The following is a 26,887-nucleotide window of genomic DNA, read 5'->3' on the forward strand; positions in this document are numbered from 1 at the left end:
ATAACAAGAGCCCCGTTATTTGGCTCGCCTAATCAGCCAATCTAAATTTTGCAAGCCCTAAGGTGGGAAAGTGGCCCGAAAAAAGTGCGCCGTTGCCCTACTCCTCCATTCTGTGCAAAACCATCGACATTGTCTTCCCACCCTCTACGATACGCCCTCTAGTTACGGTATCTCTCCGGAGCAGGATAATTCAAGATGTCAGTTTTGCCCGACAGCATTGCGCCAGCTCTCGACGAGTATTGCGATTTACTAACATTCATGCCAGGGCGACCGAGTTGACCGTCCAGTCGGAGCGTGCTTTCCAGAAGCAGCCTCACATCTTCTTGAACTCCAAGACCAAGACCAAGAGCGCCCGACCGGGTAAGGGAGGACGACGATGGTACAAGGACGTTGGTCTGGGTTTCCGTACCCCCAAGACCGCCATTGAGGGCAGCTACATCGGTACGTGCGAAGAAATGATTGAAATTGGGAGGATTCGAAATGGGCAAAATGGGAAGGATTCGAATACACGAATGGAAACGAAGAGCGCAAAAGCCGGATAACGCGACGAGAACGAGATGGATACGCCTTGCACGCCTTGCATGGAACTGGAATTTGCTGACTTTGGAATGATATAGACAAGAAGTGCCCTTTCACCGGTCTCGTCTCTATCCGTGGCCGTATCCTGACCGGCACCGTCGTTTCCACCAAGATGCACCGAACCGTCATCATCCGAAGAGAGTACCTTCACTACATCCCCAAGTACTCCCGTTACGAGAAGCGACACAAGAACCTTGCCGCCCACGTCTCTCCTGCTTTCCGTGTTGAGGAGGGTGACCAGGTTACCGTTGGCCAGTGCAGGCCTCTCTCCAAGACTGTACGTTTTTATCCCCTTTTGCGATGGCATAGCTTGATGCTGATTCGCTCCCTTTAGGTCCGCTTCAACGTCCTCCGCGTTCTGCCCCGAACTGGCAAGGCGGTCAAGTCCTTCTCCAAGTTCTAAATTGGGTTTCTCTACTGGCATTTTTGGCGTGATAAACATCGGGGGGGAACGAATCATCCCCGCTGGAGGGTCGGCATGGGAAGTTGCTTTACAAAATGAGTTGTAGACGCAATCGTGAATAAAAAAGGATTCATGACCACGATCTCGACGTCTCAGGGTTGTTTACGACGCTTAATTCGATTCCCAATCATGGAACCCGGTGCAAAAAAGAAATCTTGATGATGAGGCCCTCAGGTGATGAATGAATAAAAACCCAATGTTTAAATATCAACAACAGGTTTCATGGTACAGTGGAAGCAGTGACTGTACAACATGGCAAAATATCGCGTGATACCAATGCGCGCTGCATACTTGGATTCATCTTTTGACGCATATATTTGATGTTCACTGGATTATATGAAGACGTTTGCCTCGCTTTCATGTGTTTCTCAAAGCTCTCAATCGATTATTACTCGCTCTGTAATGAGAAGAATCCCCCTGCACACAAATCGTGGATATAATAATGCACGTTGACATATGCGCTGCGCTCCATAAATCTGCACAGTGCACATCTGTCACCTTATGTAATATTCACACCCTTGTCAAAAGCATCTCCCGAACCTATTCTGTTGGGGACGTCAGAGCCACCTTGTAAGCCAAATAAAGATCTGGATACCCCTGGGTCGCTTCTTGCGGCTTCAACTCACTCTTCACCATGGGCTGGCTACCTTCCATCTTTGGCGGCGACGCTTCGAATCCCCTCGGCAAGCTCGATCCCAAGCTTCGCGAGTTTTTGGAAAAAGAATCGCCGGTCAAGTACATTCCCAACCAGCGAGCGGCATCAACACAGCGACAAGATGCAGGCGCCGCGGCAGAACGAAAACCAGAGCCGGCCGCGGTTCCGTCTGCGAGTCTCTATCAAGACGGACGATATGCGCATCTGTGGAAGAACTACAGACCACTGGCAGAGGTCGAGGAAGAGACATCAACCGATCACGATAAGCTCATGTCAGTGTTGGAGGGGTACAAGGAGCGCAAGGCGGCAATCGCCAGGGCTGGACTCGAGAACTGCGCGCCGCAGCAGGAGGAGTGGATTAACTGCATGAAGAGTGGTAGCTGGGAGGATCAGCTGCAGATGTGCCGACATCAAGTACGGCGGTTTGAGAGATGCTACACCATGCAATCTGTAGGACAGCCCCCCTCAGCACGATATAGCATACGAGGATACACTGACGGTGAAATGCCAGAGATTTCTAAGAGCGCTAGGATACGGTTCAGTGGCCGGGCGACCAGGCGAAGTCGATGAAGATATCCAACTACACGCCGACGCGCTGTTCCAAAGAATGCTCCAGCACGAGGCGGAAGTCGAAAAGGCCAAGGAAAACGGCACCCTTATCCCAACTTTCGACCCCTCGCTCCCGAAGACGACTGCCACCACCGCGAGCACCATCAAGCCGTCCGACGAGCTTCAGAAGCAGTGGAAGGAGAAGCTGGACCAGCTACCAGAAGATGAGAGAGCCGCTGAAGAAGCCGCTTTAAGAGCCGATCTGCAAGCCAAGGCCGATGTTGCGGCAAACGTGAAGAAGATTTGGGACGCCAAGAGGGAAGAGAGAGAGGTGCGGCGCGCAGAAGGTCAAGCGACATTCTCAGACACGATTGCTGCTTTGTTCAGCAGAGGGAAATGATGTTGCGGATTACGGCTGTTTATGAAGGGTTTTTCTTGCGGGGTTCTTTTTTTTTTACATATATTTGGTGTCTGCGTGTATGGACTTGTACAAGCCATCGCTCTTATTCTTTTCTTTTTTCTTTCTTCACGGGATGAATGTAAACTACGGCATCTGAAGCGTGGGTGGGATCTCATGTATCAAATCATTATAGACTATAAGGATCCCAAGGCTTGACAAATGGCAAACTGTATCATTGAATACTAATAGACTATTTCTCTTGCGAGCATCCAATGCTTCCTGCAAATGTATGTGAGCTTATGCTCTTATCCAATCTTCTGCCAAAATAGATAACTTCATGCCGGTTCTATAGTTGAGTTGCAATTTTTCCATAGGCTCACAGTCACAATTCAACCTTCAATCAAGAGAGACTCAGCATGGACATACTGATAATGTTCTGAGTGACCAAACTCTTCAACAAGAAGCATACGGTTCCGTGGTCTAGTTGGTTATGACATTTCGTTAACAGTTAGTTGACACCACCGAAAAGGTCCCCGGTTCGAGCCCGGGCGGAATCACTTCTTTTTTGCTTTTTCACTTAATTCTCATGAGAATTTCATTCTCATTTGCTGATTTTTGGAGAAATCGATTATATTGAAGACAAGAGGGATGTCAATGTGTTAATGAAGCGAGTTCTTTTTATGTGGAAGAAATCGACCCATGAATGATCCAGATACCATGAATCGAAGGAGCGAGATAGTGACTTCACACGGAATAAGATGACCATTCCATTCTACAACACTCGTTCAATAATCAATGTATAGAGCCTAACGAATCACCGTAACTATAGAAATGACCAAAGTCGAGTATCGGTGTCAGAGAACCCTACTGTGAAATTCCTCTCGGATCGAATCGGAATGGAAGGCAGATTGATAGCTGCAACCCACTGATAATTGAGTAAGAGCATTCAGATCCATGTATTACAAGGATGATATGAGTTCATTTACACACTAGATTAGCAAACACAAACACGGGGGTTGATAGTACTTCAAGGTAATCTTGTCAAGAGTCACATTTTGCCGGTGCATGACGAATTACTCAATAATATGGTGAGATTTATCGATTATATATCGACTATCCTCTCCATACTACTGGCGCGAGAGCCGTGCAGCTTTGAATCGGCTGATGGGTTCCTCATCCTCCTCGTTGCGTACGGGCTGGATAGGAGATTCATCCGGTTTGAGGAACCCACCTTCTCGCTGGATGAATTTTCTGCGCATCTGCTGATACTCATCAGCGACCTCTTGGTAGCTCATCATATCGTTGACTTCGTCAGGAGCAATGGCAGCAGCCGTCGACTCCCGTTCGACCAGTTTATCGGCTATCGTTGCGCCTTCTGGACCAGTGGGCACCGCCGGTCGATCCTCGTCGATAAAGTTCGGCCGGATATCTAGAGGTCCCTTGGGAACAAGACTTGCTGAATCGGCGTTATCTCTATTCTTTTTGAATCGTGATGCTTTCTTCGCTGGTTGGGCTTCAGTTTGAATCGGCTTTGAAGAGCTGCTCCGCTCTACGATGAGGTCGCTTAGAGGCTCGACGATATCCTTCTTCTTCGTTTCGCTGACGACAGGAGCAGAAGGTTTGTTCTCAGGAGCGATATCAAGGCTAGCCGCAAAACGCACGCCCTTCTTTGCTTCAGGCTCGTCATTTTGCTTCTCCTTAAGATTTGATTTGAGAGGGGCAGCTTTTGGAGCTGTGGATGGTGATGATGATGGTGCTGCAACTCCTCGATTGACAACGATATGGCCAATGCCTTCATCATTATCATCATCGCTTGCGTCCTCCTCGTCGACTTTGGGCCGAGATTTAGAGGAATGTGACTTGATTCCAAGCTTCTTTTCTAGTTGCAGCATTCGCTGACGATACTGATCTGTGACAACGCTTCCTTTATAGCGTCCGTATTGATCTTCATCGTCCTCTTCATCAAAGTCGTCATATTCATCGTCAAAGTCCTCGTCGTCCTCGGACTCTTCCTCTGAATCGCCTTCCTCGAGCTCAAGTTCGGCAACAACGGCGCCAACTTCGCTCATGCCATACCTCAGCATCTGCTGCCGTAAAGCTGCATCTTCTGGTGTTTCGTCCTTGGGTATAACAGCAGCCTGCATACTAATATCCTCTTGGTCTTTAGCGGCGCCCATGATCTCCTTGACACGCTTTGCTCTCCATGATATCTCAGGCTCCGATTCCTCAGCAGGCTTTGTATCTTCTGAGAACGAGACAGTTTTCTTCACCTCAAGCTTAGGTGAAGGCGGTTTAGCCACGGATTCAAGATCCCGTTCTTTGCCTTTGGGAGATTTTCTCTTATCCGCAGTCTTACTTGAGATTAAATCCTCCTTTTCAGGCTTAGATTCTGTATCATCCGTAATCCCGGCTTTTTCAAGGAGCGCTTCAACGTTTCCCAGAGAATCGCCAGGCTTATTCAGCCGAAATGAGACGACATTGTCATCGTCATCCAGTTCTTCGACAATGTCCATGATAGGTTGGCCATCTTCATCAGTGGCATCGGGTTGGCTGATGACAGTTGCAGCAGCATACTTATTCTCGGCTGTTTCGAGTTGCTTCTGCAGCGTCGAAATATTCTGAGACACATAGTCAATGCGTCGCTCCAGGACGTTGATGATCTGTTCTTTGGTTTTCAGCTTTGGCTGGCCAATGATGTCGTCGATTTCCTTCCCATTCAGTAATTCGCCATCAAACTCGCCATGTATCCGGCGCAGCTCTTCAGCTTGGTCTGCGGCCGTCACGGCCTCGACCTCTTCCTTGAGAGCCTCATATTCGGCATCCCAAGTTTGCCAGTGCTGCAGAGCTTTCCGCAGTTTGTTGACATTATCTTCAAGCCGTAGACGGTGCTTTTCGAGGTCAAGCAAACTGTCTCTAGCATCCGACATGTCGTGCAAAATGAGGCCAACGGCACCAGCAAGCTATAGACAGCGGGTAGAAAATTTGATAGAGAGCTTGAGTCAAGTATGGGAAGTTTTGGCACGATCGGAATAACGTCGGCTATTATCAACCTCCATACTGACGGTGCGAGTAATCTAAGATTTAGCTTGGCTCCGCGTAATCCAATCTCCGATGCTTAATCAGCTCGCAACGAGAGATGACGTTGAGAACATCTCCGCCAAAAGAAAGAAAAGTTTCAGCTCATGTCGAGCCAAAAGTGACGCTTGAGAAGAAAGCCGGGAAAGGGCAATTTCAGTCAGCATGTCGGATAAATATTGCCTAAACAGGAAAGCGACTTCCGTTCATGGAGGGGATAAGCTTGAGTCATTCGGAGCAACTATTCAGGCCAGCTTATCTGCAACTTGCCTGCTGATCCCCCAGTACAGCAGATGTTAAAACAGTTTAACGCAGATCGCAAAAAACACTCAAAGAAGATGGATATCCGAATGGAGGAGCGTGAACAAATGTGAATATCACTCAACCCCCACTTAGGCAAGCCCGTCGGCCTTTAGATCGTGGAGATATAAGCGCGAAGCATGGCCACTAAATCAAGACAATTAGTTGCTAAACAAGTTGACTATTTCACAACCATTCTATAACTCTTTATACAATGGCAAACTCTAGCATTGAGACCAAAACTCTCGAGGCCAAGTGTCTCTGTGGCTCCGTCCACTTCACTGTTGACATTCCTACGGCATCTCTTCCTCTTTCTCTTTACCTCTGCCATTGTAGCCTCTGTCGTTTCACCACTGGGGCGCCATGCATCTTTCACGCCTCGTTGGGAGAAGGAATCAAGCCCAACTTCATAGCGCCTTCAAGTGAGAAGAGCTTAACCACATATTCCATCAAGGGAGCCGATTGCACGTATGACTTTTGCTCGACTTGCGGATGTCACATTGCAGGTGTTGCACTTGATAGAGGAGAGTGGACAGTCGCCACATCAATCTTCACAGACCATGGGCCAGACAACTTTAAGCTCACGAGCCACACATTCAGTGAATCGGCCAAGGATAAAGGCCTTGCTCAAATCCTGACACACTTGGGCGACAAAAAGCTGCCAGATTGGAATCCTCCAAAAGATGATCCTCGAGCCAAGATTGTTGAAGCAAAGCCAGAAGTAGGCGAGGACGGACAAGATCGGCTCCGAGCCGAGTGTCACTGCGGAGGTGTTTCTTTCACAATCAAGCGTCCTACACAAGAGGTCCTTGATCATGAGATTGTCCGCGGCTGCGTGTCTCCCGTCGATCCAACCAAATGGATAGCCTCGTTTGACATGTGCAGCGACTGCCGTCTCTCAAACGGAACTCACCTTGTTGGCTGGGCGTTTCTGCCTCTCAGCCACTGCGAGCCCAAGATCAATAGCGATCTCAAGTTTGGAACCGCAAAGGTCTATGAGTCATCACCAGGTGTCCAGCGATGCTTCTGCGGCACTTGCGGTGCAACAATCTTTTACGGAAACGACCCGCGTAAGCTCGAAGGCCCAGGAAAGTGGCAGATTATGGACCTTGCAACGGGCATCCTTCGAGCGCCAGAGGGAGCCATGGCTGAAAACTGGCTAACCTGGAGGTCGAATTTGGCTTGGACGGATAGTGGCAAAAGGTTTGATACGGCGTTTACCGATGGATTGGAGAAAGGGATGAAGAATTATGTTGTTAAGGCGAGTGGGAAAGACGTGAGCCTCTCAATTGATTTCTAATCTTGTTGAGGCTGGCCTCAATGGTGTTATGATAGGATTGGTGCATTCAACCTTTTGAAACTGCTGCTATTGGTAGGAGATACGACGTAACGAATTCAACATTAGTATTTGAATAGGTATTGACATTGCTGGACATGTCTCAAAGCTAGAATATAAATTTCAAAAAAGTAATTTCCAGAATCTCGAAATTACTTTTGGAACAACGCAACAAGTCGTTGCGCTGTTAGATGTGAGATCGACACTCGAATTTGGTGATGCCGATAATATCCGGAGAAAAGACGCTACGATAAGAATCAAATGGGACCGTCGCATTTCTTAGAATAATCGATTCAACGAGTCATTCTCCCATCCATTTAAAAACATCTGTCAAAAAGAAACCCTCAAACATATAAAATCAAATTACCAAAGCCAGACCGACTTAATCGCCGAAACACATCTGACAACCTTGCAGCTCACCTAAAGCCGAACGAATCACCTCTACTTTCTTTTTTTTTCTTCCTCGTCCTTATCTTAAAAAGCTAGAGCCGATTCCGGCGATTTTTCTCACTCGCAGTGGGGGAGGGGCGCCGGCGTCCCTATATCAGTGTCAATCTTACCTACGCAGCCAACCCTTCAGTTAAAATAGGAACATTGGACTCAAACCGATGCGTTATGCATCGACGCGGCCAACGACTCTCCTGCGCAAATTCATAGCCGTACGCCTTCAGGCGCGAAGCATGGCGTCTACAAGCAGGACTTACAATGTATGTTGTGCGCTTCGGCTATGGCGTCACTGGGAATGAGATTCTAAGCGTATATTTTTATGTCGACAGGATGCGATTGACAAGCTCAACGAGCTGCAGACGCCGTTCGCGGTGATTGAGGCCCGTCGCAAGGCCGGAATTCTGCCTGATTCTGTGCTTGGCATCGCCAAGATGAGGGCATATCTCACAAGGATCGGATACACAGTCTGTAGTCCCTCACATCTCATTCGTTCATTCAAGCATCTCCAACTAACTCTCACTTGGGCAGCCTGCGGATCTTGATCGTCTCAACATCGTTCATGTTGCAGGCACAAAAGGAAAAGGCAGCACCTGCGCCTTTGTCGATTCCATCTTCTCGCAGTACCAACAGCACCATGGCGGCCCTCGTAAGACGGGACTCTTCACATCACCTCATCTCATGGCCGTACGCGAACGCATCCGCATAGACTCTAAGCCCATATCCGAGGAGCTGTTTGCAAAGTACTTTTTCGAAGTATGGGACCGACTCGAGGAATCGCGAGAGGCCCCCGAAGAGGACACGCCTTTTGGATCAAAACCCGTGTATGCTCGCTATCTTACGCTCGTGAGCTGGCACGCATTCTTGCAAGAGGGCGTCGAGGTGGCCGTGTATGAAACTGGAATAGGCGGCGAGTACGACTCAACGAACCTGGTGTCAAGCCCGGTAGCATCAGGCATCAGCACCCTTGGAATCGACCACGTCGCTATCCTGGGAGACACGGTTGAGAAGATTGCCTGGCATAAAGCTGGTATCATGAAGACGGGCAGCCCGGCTTTTACGATTGAGCAGCTCCCCGGAGCAGCAGAAGTCCTGATGAACCGAGCGAAAGAAAAAGACGTCAACCTAAAGGCTTTGAAAATCGACCCTCGCCTGGATGGCGTCAAAATCAGACCAAACGCAGTATTTCAAAAGAAGAATGCAACATTGGCAATCGCACTGGCAGAGACCGTTTTAACGAAGCTGGGTCTTTTGAAAGAAGTTTCCGAGTCAAAGCTCCCCCAGGAATTCATCGACGGTTTGGAGAAGTGCGTCTTCAGGGGCCGATGCGAAGTCAAGGAAGAGAAGAACGTGACCTGGCACCTCGACGGCGCCCACACCGCAGACAGCTTGAAAATGTCATCCAAGTGGTTCGCCAGCGAAATCACCGGCCGGTAAGAAATGCACTCTAGGCTTCCTTATTAAATAGAGGGGAGAACTTTTCTTTGATGGGAATTGTATTACTCACACGTCTAGCAGAACCGGCCCCAGAGTCATGATCTTCAACCAACAAGGCCGCATCGAAGCAATCGACTTCCTACAGCCCATCAGCACCACCCTAAAGAGCATCAACAAGGACCAGGAGGACCGCCCGGCCTTTGACCACGTCGTCTTCTGCACAAACGTCACGTACTCCCAGACGGGCTACAAGCGCGACTTTGTCAACAACACCATCGACCCCGCGGAAATCGACAAGCTCACCGTCCAGAAGGCTTTTGCGGAGAAGTGGGCCGCGATAGACCCCAAGTCAAAGGTTGTCGTTTTGCCGACCATTGAGGATGCCTTGAATTATGCGAGAGGTGTGGCGGGGGGGTTGCCGGAGGGAGAGGTGGTTCAGGCGTATGTTACGGGGAGTTTGCATTTGGTGGGCGGTGCGTTGGGGATTCTTGAGGAGACGGATGCTTTGTGAGGGACGTTGCGAAGGCAACATTGGATGAAGGAAAGGGGGGGAATGGTAATGGTAATTCAACAAAACTTGGGCATAGAGCGATGATGGGATAACGGTAATTCAACAAAACTTGGGTATAGATCAATATTTTTAGACTTGCGGACACCAAAAAAAAACATACATTGGAGTGCTTTTTATCCTTTCACGGCTCCAAAACTTGCAATATGCTTCCTACAAGATGCAAACTGCCCGTCACCAAGACTTTCTTCCTCGACTCATCCTGTCCTTGTGCAAGCCTCCTAGCCTCTGCCACTGCGTCAAGAGTGTTGTCAAATATCTTGACATCACACCCAGGTATCAAACTGCGCATCTTGTTCGCCGCCTGCTCCTGTACAATCACATCCCTCTCCTCCCCATCAGCCGGTTTCGCAAGTTCGTTCCGTGTAAACAATGCATATCGAAACACATCTTCTCTGCCCGCTTCTCTCTTGACCGTCTCCACGAAATCCCCCAAAAGCTGCGTAATGTTTCTCTCCTGCTGGTTGAATATCAATATCAAGGATTCGTCAGAACCCAAATGATTCTGAACAGACCACTTGACCACCTCTTCCAAGCTATCCTTGGTATGCGCCCCGTCCAAGAGCCACTCAGCCGCCCCGTCATTGACAACCTCGCACCTCCCCCTAAGTTTCGCTTCCTGCAAACCCTCAATCATCTTCTGCGGAATATCCTCCAGCCTGTCTTGCCCCATGCCGAGATGCTCTCGCACTGCCATGACAGCGAGTGCCTGGTTCCTCTTCTGGAAATCTCCCTTCAATATCCCACTCACACCACCCCATCGTTCAACAACATCTTCTTCAACCTCTACCAGCTCCGCATTCTTCTCAGCTGCTCTTTTGCGCAGCACATCCATTACGCCCGGCTGATCCCGCAGCTTCATAGTAAACCCCTTGACCCCGGGCTTCAATATCCCAGCCTTGTGCCATGTAATCTTCTCCACTGTGTCTCCCAACATGGCCACATGGTCTATCCCCAGCTGCGTCACAACCGCAGCCGAAACAGCCTCCGCAGGCAACACATTCGTGGAATCATACTCACCTCCAATGCCGCATTCAATAACCACATCCTCAATACCCTGTTTCAAGAAAATATGCCACGCAAGAATCGTCAAAAACCGAAAGTAAAACGGCTTCGACGCCGCCCCCTCCGCCTCAACAGCCGCCATGCCGTCCTTCACAGCAGCCTCCGTAAGTCGATCCCAAATCTCGAAAAAGGCAGCAGTAAACACATCTCGAGAGACGGGAACGCCATTAATGCCAATGCGCTCTCTAACATTAACAAGATGCGGACTCGTGTACGTCCCCACAGTCCGATACTTTGCCAACATAGCCGTCGCATAAGCACAAGTAGAGCCCTTCCCCTTTGTCCCAGCAACGTGGATATGTCTCATGCGAGCGAGATCCTGCGGCGTGTAGCCGGCACGGCGGAGCCATGCTGTCATCTCCGGGATGGCGGCCGCATTGAGATCCTGCGGCGTCTTTTTCTCCGGCGCCTCAAAGAGACTTGTGATGATGCGGTTGGACTGCAGAAGGGCGAGCTTCTCGAGGGCTTCGTTGTAGTCTCGAGCCATTGTGCCGAAGGGCTGGGTTGATGCTCTGAAGGGGCGATTTATAGGTGATTGGATTAGTGAAGCCACTGGGAAGCGTGCTTTGAGAGCAAACCTGGTGCTCATATTCCAGGTACGCAAAGGATAGACGAAGAGACTGGGGACAAAGCGTTACATCATCTCATGTTCTCTGCATTGAGGCCATTGATACCGGGAGAGGTTTGAAGGCTGATGTAATGATGAAGTTGTGTTGTATCGATCTCAGTTGGCTGGCAGATGGATAAGAGATACAGCAGCCACATGGTGGGGCAGAATGCTACTGAGAAAAATCGCATTGAATGTGTAGAATTTGTATCAGCTTGGGTAGGCCATAGTATTACTTTTGAACTTGCAGATAAAAACAACACGAATCACATGGAAAGTTTCTATAATATAACATGAAATCACATTTTAAAACTTATACTTGTATCTATCGATAAACTATACACGGGCCGGAAGCCCCCTACTTTTCTTTTCCCTCTCTGATCAATATACAGAACCAAGAAATCCTCAATAATTTTTTAATCCACCCTCAAGCTCTGTAGTCGAGCCTCTGCAGCAATGACCTGTTCAAGCGATGTTAGCGATAAATTCTCTCACATATATTCGTTAGAATCAAAGAACGGGGGACCATCGTAAATACTCACATCAAGTGCCTGCTGAACCTCAAGAACCTTACGGGCCTCGGACAGCCAATCCTTACTCAACGTCTTTGCCCAACCCTGCAGGCCAGTCATCTCTCTGGTTGCAGCATCCAGGTCGCCCTCCTCTAGGTATGTCTGTGTACGGGTCAGGATGCTCTCGACGTCGTCTCCTTCAGCGAGACCCTGCTTCTTGAACATGACGTGGCTGAGAACCCAGCTGGAAGCGTGGCTAGCAACACCTGCATCATCGGGAAGCAGAGAGGCTTTCCGGACCTCGCTGGCGACACGGCGGAATCGGTCAATCAGCTGAGATGAGGTGGAGATGCCGCGCTGGTACGCCGAAGGGGTGATTGAGGCAATGGCAGCATCAACGACGGCGTCATCAGAGGCAATCTCCTTGAGCGCAACAAGCTCTCGGATGAATGGTCGGGGGTGTTGGCCATCCTCGAGGCTGGCGCGGACAGCCTCAACGGCTACGTGAAGCTGCTGCGTCTTGAGGTTGGTGTCAACGACCTCATTCCAGCCAAGGGTGAGCTTCTCCAGCTGCGATACAGCTGTCGTGAGATCGTTGAGCTTGCCAATGCGGCTCTCACGCTCCTGCTCGACGCGGGCCTCAACCTCCTTGAGGAAATCCTTCTTCAGGGCGATGGCCTGCTCCAGCAGTTGGTTGTGGAGCTTGTCCTCGTTGAGCTTCTGCTCGCGCTCCAGCAAAAGCTTAACCCTCTCGTCGTAGCTCTCACGAACAGTCTTCATCTGCTCCTCGAACTCTTGACGCCAGGCAACCTCTTGCTGAGCCATTGTGCCCTCAACTCGTCGGATAAGATCAGAGGCAGCGGTGTCGAATTCAGCAACAGTGGATCGGACATCTTCAGCAGCCTTCTTCTCAGCCTCGCTCTTGAGCTCCCTCAAGCGGCCGCCAATTCTCAGCACCTCGTTCTTGGCCTTGTCGATGGTCGAAGAGTACTTGCCATGGGCACCGTCGGCGTTGATGACCAGAATGAGATCATTCAGCATGTGGACGAGGTCTCGAACAATGGGCTCCTTGGCATCAGGCAGAGTCATCAGGTCAATGGAGTACAGGGGCTTAGCAGCAGGCTTATCCTTGGACTCAGTCGCCTTTGCCTTTGAAGAGAACGTCTTTGACTGTTCCTCTGGGGTGGTCTTCTCGACAGGCTTGGCAACAACGGCAGTCTTGGGCTCCGATGCAGCAGGTTTGGCTGGCTCCTCAGGCTTGCTCTCAGTCGGCTTCACGCCGGCCTTCTTAGCAGCAGGAGAGGCGCTTGTACGGCGCTCAGAAGGCTCCGTCTTGTCCGCCACCCTCCAGGAAGCACCGCTCTGGGCAGGAATTCTGACTTTCTCGCCACCATCGGTGTGTCTGGGACCTCCAAGGCTAGCACTGGGGAATCGCTTCTTGAACTCCAGCTCCTCCAGGTAAAGAACAGCCTGCTCGCCAAAGGGAATGTACTCGGTGAAAAAATCGTGAAAGTTGTCGTTGATGCGCGAGTACCAGACTCCTCCGCCAAAGCCGGCCGCACCAAGCACCATCAAGGTGAAGATGAAGTTACGCAGCCTCCTGAAAAAGCCCTTCTTCTTCGGGGGCGGCGGGCTGGACTTTGGCTTTGCGCTCTGGCTGGCGGCAGCTGGTGGAGGGGGAGGCGGCGTGGGAGGAATCTCTGCCGCCGTCACCGTCGTGTCGACAATCGGCTGGGCAGGAGGCGGAGGAGTGCGTTCAGAGCTCTGGGTCTCGGACGTGGGCAGGACCGGCGGCGTTTTCTGGTCGGCATAGAATCTCTAGATGGCAGCAAGCAGAAGCTCTCGTCAGTCGCAAAATTTCCCCTCGGGGGTCCCACGATTTTGGGATTGTGCACGCCACCTACCTTGGCCAGAGGCGCCTGTCGCGACGCGGCAACAGACCATTGGCGCCCGGCGGCTGCCGCGATGGGCTTGCCGCCTAGCAATCTCGCCGACCGAAGCGATGATCGCAACATTTGGAAATGCAATCGCGGTGGATGGTGGTTGGATCTGAGTGTCAAGCCCAAAAGTTAGCCCATGGAACAATAAACGCTCAGGGCAAAAGTTCGGCTAATGCGAGCTCCAGACTGCCGGCAGGAACCGGATCCGTGACGCAACGCCAAGGTCATGCCAGTAACCGGTTTGGCTGTGGATACATTTGGTTGTTGGAATCAGTGGTAGAAAAATCATGCAATATTATAATACGATGGGTTAATATTTCTTCCTTTTCTACTTCTTCTTAAAGTTGAATTGAAATTATTCTTTGGCTCACATATAGATGCTACTTCTGGATCCGATACCGTGATCCACTCACTCGTACGAGTGAATCTCCCCCGGCTGATGCGGAGCGTCTTATAACAACTCACAAAGATGCATCTAAGAAATCACAGCACGGGCCATAGTCTAATCAAGGCAGCAATCTATTAGACGCTCAGTCAGATTCACCGAAGGACAGAATACACATCGTTCCCGTATCTCATAATCCTCCACCAGGCAACTGTAGCTCAGAATAAGCCCATCTGCGAGAGAATCTACCTTTGAAGTCCCCATGCACATCCCGGTGCATCAAGACGAGCACAAAAATATCAAAGGTGCATATTAAAAAAGAAAAAAAAGAGGAAAATAAAATAAAAAAGAGGACCAAAAACATAAATCGTCGGCCAATAACCCTCCAAACCCAAGACTCCGAGAAATATACGACGCACTCGGACTTTACTTGATGCAAGCCCGAGGCTTTGAATCACTGCTGTCAGTCTATCCCGGCCTGAACCTGAATGATCCACCCCCATGGATGCATTGCAGGACGTAGGTACATAGGCATATCATTAGACGTCCCGCCGCAACCTCTTATCATGTGTTGTCTAGCAGCTGCATGGTCCGTTGACATTAGTGTTGGAATTCTCCGGTGCGAGGCTGACGCCGGGGCGCTGCCCGGGTCGAGCATGTCTGGGTCCGGCTTGGTCCAAGGGTAGCTTCTTCGCGATGGCGGTGAAGAGTTCTCGCACGTTCTCAGCGGTCTTGGCAGACGTCTCGAAGAAGAGGAGGCCGGCCTCGCGGGCATAGGCCTCGGCATCTGCCGCTGGGATGGCTCGCTTATCGGGCTGCTCAGTGACCAAATCGAGCTTGTTACCGGCAAGGGCAATGATGATGTTCTCGTTGGCTTGGCGCTGGAGTTCCTTTACCCAGGCCTTGGCCTTGTCTAGTGAAGCCTGCATCTCGTATTAATACCATGTTCGTTGTGCAACCCCGATTTTCAACGTACGGATTGCGTGATGTCGTATACGACGACGGCACAGTTGGCATTTCGGTAGTACATGGGAGCAAGCGACTTGTATCGCTCCTGGCCAGCGGTATCCCAGATCTCGAACTTGACCGTCGTGTTCTCATCGAGAGAGATGGTCTGGGTGAGGAAAGCCGCTCCAATGGTGGATTCTCGGAAAGAGTCGAATTGATCCTGATGGCTTCATTAGCAGGGCGGTTCAGAGGCCTCCCGGACATTGCGTGCAATCTACCTTGACAAACCGAAGGACTATTGAACTCTATAACAAGATGTCAGCCTTTTACTCCCTCTTCCTTCTTCTGTTTCGACTCAGCGTAGAGAGCCAAAGGGTTGCAAGTTCACCTTTCCAACGGCAGATTCGCCTGTCGCAAAGCAGCCATGTCAGCAAACACATCAACACATCTCGACCATCCGACTGTCAAGAACGCACCCAAAAGAACTAGCTTGAACTGCGCGAAGCGAGTGTTCAGGCCTGGTCGACCAGCGGGAGGTGCGCGAGCGGCCATTTTGAAGGTTTGTTGATTTACTGCACTCTACCGAAAAGCGTTGAGCTGAGTGGCGGAATGCGGGCGCAAGAACGTCCGATAGCGTCAGATTCTATGGAAATTCGGTCGAGCGTCGTAAAGAAGCAGCGGAGATATCGCAGGGCGGCAACAGGCCGTTGGTGATGGGCAGCGCAGTGGGTGGTATCAAAGACCGGACAAAGAGTTGGATTGCCTGGAAATGGAGGTTGGATGCGGCGAATACCAGACCAGAGACGGGCGGTACACGTCAGGCTAGAGGGCGGGTCAGATGGCACTGTTGCATTAGGTAAGCCAAGGCTACCGTTAAAACTTGCTGTGGCTTTGGCTTTTCAAGGATAAGGATCAAATGGCTTCTGTGGAACAGCCCACGTTATGGTTTTTAGCCTGATGCTGTCCGACCGCCTGCAGATTACAATCTTGCTGGCGTTTTTATGATTCTCTGTAGGAAAATGAGTTTGCTATTCATTAGATGAAATATTTAAAACAAAATTCTACACTGAATGAAGTCATTAAAACAGGCAATCTTTCAAATGGATCCAGCAAAAGCAAAGTGCTGATCTCATACCTCAAAACTTGACAGCTACAAGACACAGGGAGACTCAGCAGATGCACCAATGACGGAATATTACACAACACAGCGTAAAAGAAAAGCAACATGTGATGTTCCAATCTGAATTCATTACATCAACACATCTATGTGGATATATGCACCCATATACTTATATATATATATATATATATGTTCTCGGCCTTGTCTCCCATCGCCACCAAAATGCCAACAAGTCGCCTATTCCATCCTTTTATTACTCAGTGTAAAAGAACCGCCCAAACTCCGTACCCAGGGAATACTGCCAGCGCCATATCATGAACCCATAAACCCATTATAAGCCAATGTCTAAATCGGCGCAATCAAGCCAAAGCAGATTGCAATCGAGGGAGGAAATGTACAAAAGAAAATCATCAAATCACCCAAACCTAGGGAAGTACTAGGGGAAAGCCGCAGGCAGCGCTGCCAAAGCCTGTTGCTGCCGCTCTTGTTCCATTCGGGCATCCTCAATGTCTTGGATGATCTTCTTTTGCTCATTCTCAGAGTACTTATCCCAGTTGCCGATATTGTCGTCCCACTTCTTGACGCACTCAGGCTCCCAGTTGCAGTCTTCGACCTGACCATAGGCAGGGTGTTTGTATCGAGGATGGCGGCTGGGCCAGTTGGACGCGTGGAAGTGATGCTTGACAAGGGCGTTTCGAGCGTTGTGATTGCCAGAGTCAGAATGTCCTTGTCCGGCGCAGAAAGCCTCGACGGTGAGGACGAGGACGCCGCCCACGAGCTTGGACTCGTCCAAGTTATGGAAATTGTCCCAGGTGACCCTCGGTCCCTTGGACTTACGGTTCATCTCCTCGAGTATGGCTTTGGTGAAAGCAGAGGGTCCAGTGCCGCTGATGACTTGATCAAAGTCGAGCTGCACTTCACCCAGCGGCACACCCTGATCCCTAGCAACGGCCTTGAACCACTTCATGATGTTTTCAATCAGACGCATCATGACGGGTTGTTCAGGGCGCGCCGCAAATGTCCACTGGCAGAAAGACATGGACTTCTTTCCCAGAATGGGGTGATCTTTGAAATCGGGCTGGTCAATCTCAACGCCGACAATCAAGTCAATGTCCTTTTCGTTGTATCGCTCAGGAATAAACCGATGAAAGGGCTTCATGGTCTCGACATCAATGTCTGCGTAAATGCCGCCCTCAGCATACATGATCATATATCGCAAAAGGTCGGCTTTGATGATGGGCAGGTTGATCATTTGGTAAAATTCGACAATATCTGGGCGATCGTAGCCATCTGGACCATACCGATCCTCAATGTATGCCATCTCGTTGGCATCAGTAACAACCTCGTACCGCATGCCCGGATTCTTCTCAGTCCACGTCCGCGCCGTCAACAGATCGCGCTCCTCGAAGTGGAGAGGATCGACTTTCCATGTCTGCCAGATCTTCTGGGGAAATGTGCTGCCTGGTACCGGAGGCGGCTTTGGCTGTCGACGGAGGACGGATGCAGGATTGGGTATCGCTAAGACCCAGTCGAAATTGAGAATGACAAAAAGGGTGAAGACGAGGAAGAGATAGGCGGGGAGGCATCTTCTCATCTGTGTGGGCACCTTGTTGCGGAAGGGGCGGGCTGAGGACATGAGCCTCGGAGATCCGAGAGGAGAGCTCATCGTAACGTGCTCGATTCTTCCCTTCTCAATAGGTATGAGACAAAGAAAATTTTGAGACGAGGAAAGTCGAGAGAATGGCAAGCACCGCTTAAAGGATGAGTATCATGCTGTGTACGGCAATAGCCGCAAAGGGAAAAAGAACCAAAGAAGTAAAAAAGAAGATTTGAGGCGATAGCAGCTAGGTAAGGTCAAGGTTCGATTGTTCGAACCAGACCTTTGCCTTGAATAATCGCAGTCAAGACTTTAGAAAAAAGTACTCGAGGATTGGCTTATCCGTACGTCCACTGAAGGAGTGCAAAGCCGCAAGACTCTGCGAATAGGTACTAGAGCTCTCAGGCTTTTCTAGAAATCTCCCTGTATACAGGTACCTTGATGGTAAGGTTAAGGAGATAAAGTATGCTTTGTGCTTTGTTGAGGAGGCTGCTTATAGTTTGTCCTGATTGTCAATGCTGCGAGCACGCGTATATCAGTGGAAGGATACCCAGTGTAAGCAAACCCGGGGGGAGGAGAGATCGAAAAAGAGTCATCTCGCCCGGCCCATGCTCATATTATACTCTGCTCCATATCAAAAGGGCTGTCCGGGCCGTCCATGGGCGCAATTACAACAAACCTCGCCGCCTTGCTGTTCCGAACGCTCTCCTACCTGCCTGGCATGGATTGAGCCACAGGCCCTACGGAGTCAATGTACATGTGCCCAACCCGCAAGGATGAGCTAGTTGTTAGTTGGATGGCGTGAAGACAACCGGGGATCCATCACACTCGAGTCTGCTCGAACCCACACCGGCGGTGGATCCCCTGCAAATCTGCCAGGGGACTTGGTGATTACGTTTGGGGCCACAGGAAGAGACAACGACGTTACTAGAGCCGGACACAGCTTCCAAAAGCGTCCTAAGGCAACGGCACAGAGAGGTGAGGCCAGTTTGGGGAACATGGGGAAACAAGGACAAGGCCTGACAAGACGGAGGTGGAGAGAAACGGCGAGACCTGCCTGCAATGTCCACACAACGGTCATACTGTACTCATCGGCATAATACGGACGCCTTCCATTTTTCTATTTTGTGTACTACATGTGGCTGACGAGATTGAATATTCTGTGCCACCCCTCCACAGCCTTGGGCAAAGCATAGTCTGAGTTGAATAGATAGAAGCAAGACATGAATTGTGTCTTTTCGCAATGGCTCGTGATGGCCAGCGGATCCATTCCGTCAAGTACAGGTACAGGCAGTACTCTGCAATGTGGAAGAGGATTGACTGCAGCTTACACGTTAGCGGTGCTTTAGAACCAGGCACCTGGTCGAAGTCGAAAGGATTTCTCTCTTCTAAGCTGAGACGGCGCGCGGGTATGGCCCGACACCGGCAGCATGTACTTGCACTTTGTACATGTACTTTGCTGTCTCAAAGGTCCGCGGCTTTGAACATTGTCACAACTGAAGAGAAGCAGGATTTTTATTCATCAATTGCGCTCAATTACTCCTCTAGGTAACTATGCTCCGTACAATCTTATCTCTAGTATTGCACCAACTCATTATTTTGGCTTCTCGAGTTCCAACTTCTTGTCGAGTGGCTGGCACAAAAAAAGCCTCCAAAACCAAGGCTTCCGGACAATTAGCCCTAGACGTACAAGTACATGTACCTAACTTCCGGGCAACACAAGACATCGCGTCAAAAGGGGACAGAAAATTTGAAATCTACTCATAAGCCAGCTGAAAATGCATCTTGGGTGTCCGAGGCGCCGATCAGCCACACACACACATGATGTAGCTCCCGGCTTGTCAGGTCCCCGAACGAACGCTCGTATGCAGAGGATTCCCAGTCCATGCATTTTTTTTTTTGGTGTGAGGGGCGCCCACCAGTACAGTAGCAGCTCCCATGCAAGCCACAGAGACAGGGGGTCTGCCGTCCAATCCACAGTCGAGGGCCGTCTTGACTTGGCCCTTGTCTTCTGCAGTCTTCCGCAGTCTTCCTTACGAGTACCTTGGCTTGGATATTCCGTTCCTTGGGAGGCGTTTTGGAGGCGTTCTGATGGCGTCGTGCGGAGTAAGATGGTGTGGCCATGTACTTGTACTCTCGGCTTCTTTTCCCACTTACACGCAGCCGTGGCCCAAAATAAACGTTTCATGTGATAACGGACAGCCAAAAATACAGGTTCTTGCGCTTGCTCGTCCACGGCATTGGCATACCTATCCAGGCTATCATATCCCGGAACAGCGCTTGATGGGGCCTCAGTTCTTTTCCCCCCCGACCCATGCGTCATTGCGTGTCTATCCTTGGCCTCTTTGGGCAGTCTTCGCACCACCATCACCCTGGCATTCTGGGTCCTCCTCGGCATCGACACCAGCTGGTCCTCGATATCTCATCGACTTTCTCTCGGGTGATACCGTCAGCCGCAACTGCGGTCTCTCATCTAGTCGACCTATAGTCCCGTAACCCCGCGTCCATCCTTCGCCTCCGCATGCTTCTGACCTCGGGACGTCCTTTATCATCTGCCTCGAGCTTCTGATTTTCGGCTTGTGAAAGCTGGGGAAGCGTCTTTGCCGGTGGGACTCGTGGCCGCGTGTCATCGTTTCTGATTTCAGATTCCCGAGTACGACGTGTTGTCCGTGACCGCTCGAAGATCGGATCGATCCTGGGGTTGCCGTCTGGGGAAGCGTGGAGGTTCCTTGTCGAGCAATACGAACAAAGTACACGTACGGCACAGCCGGCATTGTCCAGCTCTTGCTCCGTGCGAAGCTTGAGAGATTGAAGTTGTGGACACTTCCAGCGTCTTTTCTCCCTGCGACCACTTCTCTCTCTACTGGTTTGACGCTACTCACAGCATCGTTACCAACGCCAACATGGCACAAGTAAGCATCCTTAACACCAGCAAAGACTGGGAAGAGATTCATTCTGAAGAATCCGACTACGACCCAGAGCTGGCCAAGGAAGCAAACGGGTATACGATGTGGAGGGCAGCCAGCTATCTTCCCAAGCACAAGCGAGTCCTGAACCGCGTTGTGAACACTCTCTATCAACTACCCACCATCTTCCAAGTGGCTGAGAAACTGCGGCCAACATCGTACCTAGACGGCCTCCGAGGCTTCGCGGCCTTTCTCGTGTACTGGCACCACCACGAGCTGTGGGCTCACGGCTGGGAAAAGCAAAATCCCATTTTCGAAAATGGCTTTGGCTACGACAGCAAATACCACATGGTCGCGTTCCCCTTTATACGCAACTTTTTCACAGGCGGCCACTATGCCGTCTCAACCTTCTTCGTCATATCCGGCTATGTCCTCTCCCTGAAGCCATTGACCCTTATGCAAGCCGGCGAGCACACAAAGCTGGGAGACAATATCGCATCGGCCTTTTTCAGGCGATGGCCACGACTCTATCTTCCCATCATTGCGGTTGTCCTTGCGTTCATCACGATGTGGCACATGCTTGGCATCTGGGTCAATGGACAAACAATGGCGGGAAGCTGGACAGAGGAACTTTGGACCTTTTACGTCGATTTCAAGAACTTCAGCTTCGTCTTCAAGGAGGGAGATCTGTGGCTCAAGTACAACGTCCACTTATGGTCCATCCCAGTCGAGTTTAAAGGCTCCATGGTCGTCTACGCCTGCCATCTGGCCCTTTCAAGGTGCTCCAAGGCTGCACGACTCTGGTGTGAAGCCTCTTTGATCTTCTACTTCATGTTTATCACGGACGGTTGGTACTGTGCCCTGTTCTGTACGGGCATGCTACTCTGCGACCTCGACTTGCTGGCCAAGAAAGGCGAGCTCCCGTTCTTCTTGACTCGCCTAGAGCCAATCAAAGGCTTCATCTACTACCATCTGCTCGTCTTCAGTCTCTACTTGGGCGGAATTCCAGCCGAAACCGCAGACGTTCGGGACATGGCAAAAAGTCGCGGCTGGTACTACCTGTCCTTGCTCAAGCCTCAGGCAGTCTTCGACTACAAGTGGTTCTACCTCTGGTTGGCTTCAGGCTTCTTAGTCGCCATCATTCCGCGCATTCACTGGCTAAAGAGATTCTTCGAGACCAAGTTTTGCCAATATCTAGGGCGCATCTCCTTTGCGCTGTACATTGTCCACGGCCCCGTGCTGTGCACACTTGGAGACCGGCTTTACATGGCCGTGGGCTTCAAGGGAGACGACCACGCGCAACACATCCCGCACTGGATGAACAAGATTCCCCTGCCAAAGTCTGGCCCGCTGGGGCTGGAAGTTGCCTTCCTCATCCCCCAGTTGATTTTACTGCCCCTGACTCTAGCGCTGGCCGACGGCGTGACGAGATGGGTGGACACACCAAGTGTCAAGTTTGCCTCCTGGCTATACCGGAGCACACTGGGCGGTCCTTCTACGGAGCCGGTGCTCGCGACGAAGCAGGCTAGGGCGTGATTTCAGATTACATACATTCTTAATGTTGGCGGTAATATGGGTTCGGGATATTTCATTTCATTGTACTTACTTAGAAGGATTTCATGATTTGGCGCAAAGGGGGGAACATTGAACGGAATACTACTCCGTACTGGTACTGTACTTACATGGAGATGCCGGCGCTTGCACATTCCTACTAACTCATAGGAGTGCTTGCAAGGGGGCAACTTCAACTTGGAATTGGATCCAACAAGGGCTAATGTCATCAACGGTTTTCACTTTAATTAATTAAGTGCCATCTCTTTTTTTTTTCCCAAGCTCCCACTCCTATCCCACTCCTCCTATCCCCCACGTAGAAAAAATTCGAGTTTTTTTTCTTCTTACCTTCCTTCCTCCCTCTACGCGACTTCTACGCCGTTGCTACTCTCGGATTAGTCAGTGTTTGATCGTGGAGCCATCCAATCTCCTGATTCATTGCAAAAGTCGGTTCATGTCGTTGGTTGTTGTTAACTGCGGTGTGAGAAAATCTCCTTACACAGGTATGTACATGTACTTGCTGACTGGGTTGTTGGTCTTCGGCGGATGTGGCTGCACCTTAAAAATTGGCTTTCTGGGCGCTGGCGCTGTCAACCCAAGCGATCTCGTCTATCTTTCTTGGCTTGTTGGCGCTGGGCTTGTGCCTGGGGAGGTACAGGTACAGGCACCAGCATGCACGTGCCACAGCATCAGCCACAGAAGGACTTTTGAGAGCTGCTACAAACTTGTGTGATATTCTACAACTTGGATCCATCAATTGCTTCTGAGATAAGAGCAAACATACGAACACAGCAAAGCAGAAACCATCGTCATCATGGTGTCACCAGCATTCAATTATTTCCCTCCCCCCTTCCACACTCTGCCTTCTTACTGTATTATGGTGCTTCCTAATTTCCCCCCGCCTCTTCCTCCTTCCAGACAACCACAAAGGCACCAGACGGCGAAATATAGCCCTTGTTTGACACCAAAACCTGCCAACGGCCGTTTCTCCCGAAGCAGCACAAGCGCGTCTCCAGCGGCCTTGCTGGTTTCCGGCATTGTGCTCTGCCGATCGCTTCTGATCTGCGCAGATTGGTTCGATGCCTGTTCCCTGCTCTCGCCGCTAATGTGCGGAGGTGCAGCACTAGGGGCCGCCCCTGTTGCTGTACATCCTACAAGTTGCCAGGTTCTTAGCAAAGGTGCTTCTGTGTGTGCTGCGTTTTGGGGGCGAGAAAATAGAGCGAAATTGCGTTTTCCCTCGGCTTGTGCCTTTTGGCATATGACAATTGCTGCAATTCTCTGCCTCTTCTATTCTCGTTCCCGCCGCCAAGTCTTTGGATTTGCGGGGTAGCGCCGGTTTCGTTTTCGTTGATGATGATGATTTCTGTCTTGTGGTTTCTGGACTAATTGACGGTCTTGTTTCCTTTCCCCCGTCTCGTCTGACCAAAGTGTCTCAGAGTTGGCAGCGGTTTGCTGTATAGGCTCTTATCTTCGTATATTAGCGGCCACACGGTGAGGTTACATTCACAATCAAGGCATCCCGCCTGCCGGGCTACCTGGTCGAGTCCATGGCAAGGCCCGATTGAGGCCACTGTGCTCCATCTAAGGGCCATGGGTCGTGTCCACTGCGAAATGCACGGCTGTCCATCTTCATCAAACCCAGCTCGCTTAGGGATCCATTGAGATGCTTGCCAACACTAATACTAGTGGTTAATTACTTCTCCAATATGGCATTTTCTTTTACTCATACCAGCACAAATGAGTATTACAGTACGAGTACTCCGTACTACTCGTCCGAGTTGGTGGTGAGTGACATTTAGAAAAAGAAGAATCTAGTGATGCTTTTTTGCTGCCGGAAGTGTGTGCTAGCCCTGGCTCTTACATCATTGCCCTTGAACTTTGCGACTCAAGACTCCATACGGGTACATACGAGCCACATGAAATCGACCATTGGCGGCAAATGGTGACTATCAGTGTGTCATTGCCCTCCGCTAGGCTCTTGTTCGCCTCTCGCCCTCTCACCGCCGTATCTCGGACCATAACAAGGGATAATTGAGCCCTGTAGCTAAATCTTTTTCCATCGCCGTTCAGCCGGGTCTGGCCTGCATACAATCTTGAATCTCCATCCACATGTACGAGTACCTACTAGGCCGTACTACCTCGTCATTTTGCCATCTACTCCAGCGTCACATCGCCGTACCCGGCCCGCTGCAGAATCTTAATCGCCATTGATCTAGAGAGCGTGGCCTAATTAGTCTTTAACTGGTATCGCTGGTACTTTCTATCAAGGTATGTATGGTATTACACTCGGTATTCATGCTGTGGTAGCATCAGCTTGCATATCCAGCCTCACATCAGGCATCTTGTCTAATTGCGCATTTCGCATAGCACTTACATACTGTTTAACACTATTACGGCACCAACTACGGCACCCGTCCAAGTGTTGATAAACGGTTACCATCGAGAGGCACTGCTTAATCACCGTGTTACGAATTGGCATTGGCTGCCATTTGAGTGGTAACCTCAAAGGATCGCCAGCTTATATCCTAGGGGCTTGTCATAGCTCCCCCACGCGCAAGCCACGAGGTCGGAGTTTATCCCTCTCACTCTCTTTTAAGCTTCCATGGCCTAAAGTCTTTCTTCGTATTCTGTGCAAGCAGTCATACAAAGTGTATCTGCATACTTCTTGGTCGAACCGAGTGAGGAACTTGACCCTTGTCACCAGACTCTGACCACATCCTTAAACCTACAACTCACGTCATATCATCCACATATCTTAGCTACAGGAGTTTCACAATGTTTGTCAGAGATATCAAGCGCTTGCTGTTCCTGACAGTACCTATTATCATTCTTCTCTACACAATCATCACCTTTTATACGCGGTCCAAAGGAACAGAATGGATTCCGCCCATCATCGACAAATTCAATGCGGGCCATGGGGAAGGCAATGCCGATTTAAACAATGAACATGAGGCCCAGGCGCCAATAGGCCTTGGAAAGTCAGAAACATTTGAGACTCCAGCAGCAAATGCGCCACCGTCACATCTGCCATTGAGCAATAGTTCTGCTCTCCCCAATATTCAAGTTACTCACCAGGAAATCTTCTCAATCTCCACCATGGACAAAAAGTACTTTGCCATTGACTTTGGTGAAGGGCACAAGGGAATGAACCCAAACATCATTCCTCATCCCACGCTGGGAGATACGTGGATCGTGGTAGCCCAGCTGGCACGGGGAGCAGATGAACAAAGCGTTTACTTCACAGAACTCATGTGTCATGCTACTTTCCAGTTTGGAGTCCTGCGGTGCCTTGAGCCTCCGACAGCACTGCCCGTTCAGCCAACAGAAGGCGGGATATGTGAAGGCAAATTAGATTACTTCTCTGCCAACATCGGCCCTCACGATGCCCGCGTTCTTTACGGGCCGGAATCTCCGTACATTGTTTACGGGTCGAATTCCCAGTTCACTTGCTTTGGCCAATTTATTCAGGACTTTCGCGAACTTGTGGACTGGACCGGCCAGTGGGGTGGCTCAAAGGCTTTCCTCAGAGGTACAGAGCTACAGCGACCTCTACCATGGAATGCTGTCGAGAAGAACTGGTTCCCTTTCTGGGATACCGCCGGCCAGATGTATATTCACCACGATGTCGCACCAAAACGAGTCTTTGCTCGAGTTCTCTCGGATGGCTCAGCCAGTGTCAACCTGGCATTGCTCACCGAAGAACAAGATAACAAGTGTCTGGAGAAATATTTACCCAAAACAATCTCTGAGAACGAGTCAGTCCACCAAGCAAGCAACTCACTCAAGGTCACCATGTGCAAGCGGATAGACGCAATTTGCATTGCCGATAAGTCCAACACCTTTATCTTCACCATCTGGCAACACAAGTCCTTTTACAACTGGCACGCAGTCTACGAGCCGTACGTAATGCTCTTCCAAGAGCAGGCGCCCTTCGCCATCCAGGCCATGTCGAAGCGGCCAATCTGGATCCACGGCCGCCAGCAGTACCCGGATCGCCTTACTTCGGAGATGATTTATGTTACGTCGATTGCTTGGAAGAGCCCTCTTTTGACGTATCACGGATATCTAGATGATGAGCTTTTCATTGGATTCGGCATTGAGGATAAGGCGTCTGGAGCTATTGACATTACCGCGGAGGAGTTGTTGGCGGGACTTGGGCTCTGCACTGAGGCATAAGGCAAAGAAACATAGGCACAGTATACCCACCAAGGTGCCTTATTTTCAATGCTTTCCCATTTTTATTCTAATTTCATGTCTTAGTAGATATTTCTGTTGTTATTCTTACATTGAGTGTGATAGAATCTTGGCTGCCCAGCGAGGTAGAGAGAGGTTTATGATGAGACGAATACACTATACTGTTAATCAAACTCAATTCAAAATACAGGATGCATATGTCCGGAACCCAATAAATGCTAATCCGAGAACGTATCAAATATTCGAGTTTCTTATC

The 26,887-nt window shown here is 50.2% G+C and overlaps 12 protein-coding genes and 1 non-coding gene across 13 annotated transcripts; 8 read left to right on the forward strand and 5 right to left on the reverse strand.

Moving 5' to 3' along the window:
* The first annotated feature begins 90 nt into the window (after positions 1-90).
* On the forward strand, positions 91-1,441 carry M431DRAFT_116473 (hypothetical protein). Its single transcript, XM_024911962.1, has 4 exons — positions 91-197; positions 266-441; positions 618-856; positions 914-1,441. Coding segments are annotated over exons 1-4 (486 nt in total). The 5' UTR covers positions 91-195; the 3' UTR covers positions 983-1,441.
* A 129-nt stretch (positions 1,442-1,570) lies between these two features.
* On the forward strand, positions 1,571-2,912 carry M431DRAFT_16982 (hypothetical protein). The gene is made up of 2 exons (XM_024913018.1): positions 1,571-2,147; positions 2,209-2,912. The coding sequence occupies exons 1-2, from the start codon at positions 1,677-1,679 to the stop codon at positions 2,644-2,646; spliced, it is 909 nt and encodes a 302-aa protein (XP_024774837.1). The 5' UTR covers positions 1,571-1,676; the 3' UTR covers positions 2,647-2,912.
* A 203-nt stretch (positions 2,913-3,115) lies between these two features.
* M431DRAFT_t98 lies at positions 3,116-3,203 on the forward strand. Its single transcript has one exon. It is a non-coding gene; the product is annotated as a tRNA-Val (tRNA).
* Positions 3,204-3,395: 192 nt separating this feature from the next.
* M431DRAFT_508565 (hypothetical protein) lies at positions 3,396-5,604 on the reverse strand. Its single transcript, XM_024919129.1, has one exon. It carries the CDS (start codon positions 5,571-5,573, stop codon positions 3,774-3,776), a length of 1,800 nt encoding a protein of 599 aa, XP_024774838.1. The 5' UTR covers positions 5,574-5,604; the 3' UTR covers positions 3,396-3,773.
* A 183-nt stretch (positions 5,605-5,787) lies between these two features.
* Positions 5,788-7,499, forward strand: M431DRAFT_508566 (hypothetical protein). Its single transcript, XM_024919130.1, has one exon. It carries the CDS (start codon positions 6,236-6,238, stop codon positions 7,319-7,321), a length of 1,086 nt encoding a protein of 361 aa, XP_024774839.1. The 5' UTR covers positions 5,788-6,235; the 3' UTR covers positions 7,322-7,499.
* Positions 7,500-8,037: 538 nt separating this feature from the next.
* On the forward strand, positions 8,038-9,749 carry M431DRAFT_85385 (hypothetical protein; the record flags this gene model as incomplete). Its single annotated transcript, XM_024923548.1, has 4 exons — positions 8,038-8,064; positions 8,134-8,268; positions 8,333-9,234; positions 9,317-9,749. 4 exons carry the CDS (start codon positions 8,038-8,040, stop codon positions 9,747-9,749), a joined length of 1,497 nt encoding a protein of 498 aa, XP_024774840.1.
* Positions 9,750-9,930: 181 nt separating this feature from the next.
* Positions 9,931-11,460, reverse strand: M431DRAFT_84959 (hypothetical protein; the record flags this gene model as incomplete). Its single annotated transcript, XM_024923497.1, has 1 exon — positions 9,931-11,460. The coding sequence occupies one exon, from the start codon at positions 11,458-11,460 to the stop codon at positions 9,931-9,933; it is 1,530 nt and encodes a 509-aa protein (XP_024774841.1).
* Positions 11,461-11,763: 303 nt separating this feature from the next.
* M431DRAFT_116489 (hypothetical protein) lies at positions 11,764-14,005 on the reverse strand (the record flags this gene model as incomplete). Its single annotated transcript, XM_024911963.1, has 3 exons — positions 11,764-11,939; positions 12,021-13,808; positions 13,886-14,005. 3 exons carry the CDS (start codon positions 14,003-14,005, stop codon positions 11,895-11,897), a joined length of 1,953 nt encoding a protein of 650 aa, XP_024774842.1. The 3' UTR covers positions 11,764-11,894.
* An 885-nt stretch (positions 14,006-14,890) lies between these two features.
* On the reverse strand, positions 14,891-15,815 carry M431DRAFT_85627 (hypothetical protein; the record flags this gene model as incomplete). The annotated part of the gene is made up of 5 exons (XM_024923577.1): positions 14,891-15,238; positions 15,292-15,483; positions 15,542-15,568; positions 15,652-15,671; positions 15,740-15,815. 5 exons carry the CDS (start codon positions 15,813-15,815, stop codon positions 14,891-14,893), a joined length of 663 nt encoding a protein of 220 aa, XP_024774843.1.
* A 945-nt stretch (positions 15,816-16,760) lies between these two features.
* M431DRAFT_438379 (glycosyltransferase family 32 protein) lies at positions 16,761-18,247 on the reverse strand. Its single transcript, XM_024915169.1, has one exon. The coding sequence runs from the start codon at positions 18,047-18,049 to the stop codon at positions 16,820-16,822; it is 1,230 nt and encodes a 409-aa protein (XP_024774844.1). The 5' UTR covers positions 18,050-18,247; the 3' UTR covers positions 16,761-16,819.
* Positions 18,248-20,988: 2,741 nt separating this feature from the next.
* On the forward strand, positions 20,989-22,422 carry M431DRAFT_84910 (hypothetical protein; the record flags this gene model as incomplete). The annotated part of the gene is made up of 1 exon (XM_024923486.1): positions 20,989-22,422. One exon carries the CDS (start codon positions 20,989-20,991, stop codon positions 22,420-22,422), a length of 1,434 nt encoding a protein of 477 aa, XP_024774845.1.
* A 709-nt stretch (positions 22,423-23,131) lies between these two features.
* On the forward strand, positions 23,132-23,998 carry M431DRAFT_508573 (hypothetical protein). Its single transcript, XM_024919131.1, has one exon. The coding sequence runs from the start codon at positions 23,252-23,254 to the stop codon at positions 23,765-23,767; it is 516 nt and encodes a 171-aa protein (XP_024774846.1). The 5' UTR covers positions 23,132-23,251; the 3' UTR covers positions 23,768-23,998.
* Positions 23,999-25,212: 1,214 nt separating this feature from the next.
* On the forward strand, positions 25,213-26,613 carry M431DRAFT_84746 (hypothetical protein; the record flags this gene model as incomplete). Its single annotated transcript, XM_024923468.1, has 2 exons — positions 25,213-25,415; positions 25,473-26,613. The coding sequence occupies 2 exons, from the start codon at positions 25,213-25,215 to the stop codon at positions 26,611-26,613; spliced, it is 1,344 nt and encodes a 447-aa protein (XP_024774847.1).
* Between the last annotated feature and the right edge of the window lie 274 nt (positions 26,614-26,887).

Source organism: Trichoderma harzianum (assembly GCF_003025095.1).
Source record: "Trichoderma harzianum CBS 226.95 unplaced genomic scaffold M431scaffold_6, whole genome shotgun sequence".
Lineage (NCBI taxonomy): Eukaryota > Fungi > Ascomycota > Sordariomycetes > Hypocreales > Hypocreaceae > Trichoderma > Trichoderma harzianum.

Excerpts from the sequence above, each read along its gene's own strand:
- M431DRAFT_508565 (XM_024919129.1), bottom strand. The coding sequence starts at position 5,573 with ATGTCGGATGCTAGAGACAGTTTGCTTGACCTCGAAAAGCACCGTCTA.
- M431DRAFT_508573 (XM_024919131.1), top strand. The coding sequence starts at position 23,252 with ATGGTGTCACCAGCATTCAATTATTTCCCTCCCCCCTTCCACACTCTG.
- M431DRAFT_116473 (XM_024911962.1), top strand. Across the intron at positions 442-617 it reads CATTGAGGGCAGCTACATCG|ACAAGAAGTGCCCTTTCACC; the intron begins GTACGTGCGAAG and ends GGAATGATATAG. Across the intron at positions 857-913 it reads GCAGGCCTCTCTCCAAGACT|GTCCGCTTCAACGTCCTCCG; the intron begins GTACGTTTTTAT and ends CGCTCCCTTTAG.
- M431DRAFT_508566 (XM_024919130.1), top strand. The coding sequence starts at position 6,236 with ATGGCAAACTCTAGCATTGAGACCAAAACTCTCGAGGCCAAGTGTCTC.
- M431DRAFT_16982 (XM_024913018.1), top strand. The coding sequence starts at position 1,677 with ATGGGCTGGCTACCTTCCATCTTTGGCGGCGACGCTTCGAATCCCCTC. Across the intron at positions 2,148-2,208 it reads GATGCTACACCATGCAATCT|AGATTTCTAAGAGCGCTAGG; the intron begins GTAGGACAGCCC and ends GTGAAATGCCAG.
- M431DRAFT_438379 (XM_024915169.1), bottom strand. The coding sequence starts at position 18,049 with ATGAGCTCTCCTCTCGGATCTCCGAGGCTCATGTCCTCAGCCCGCCCC.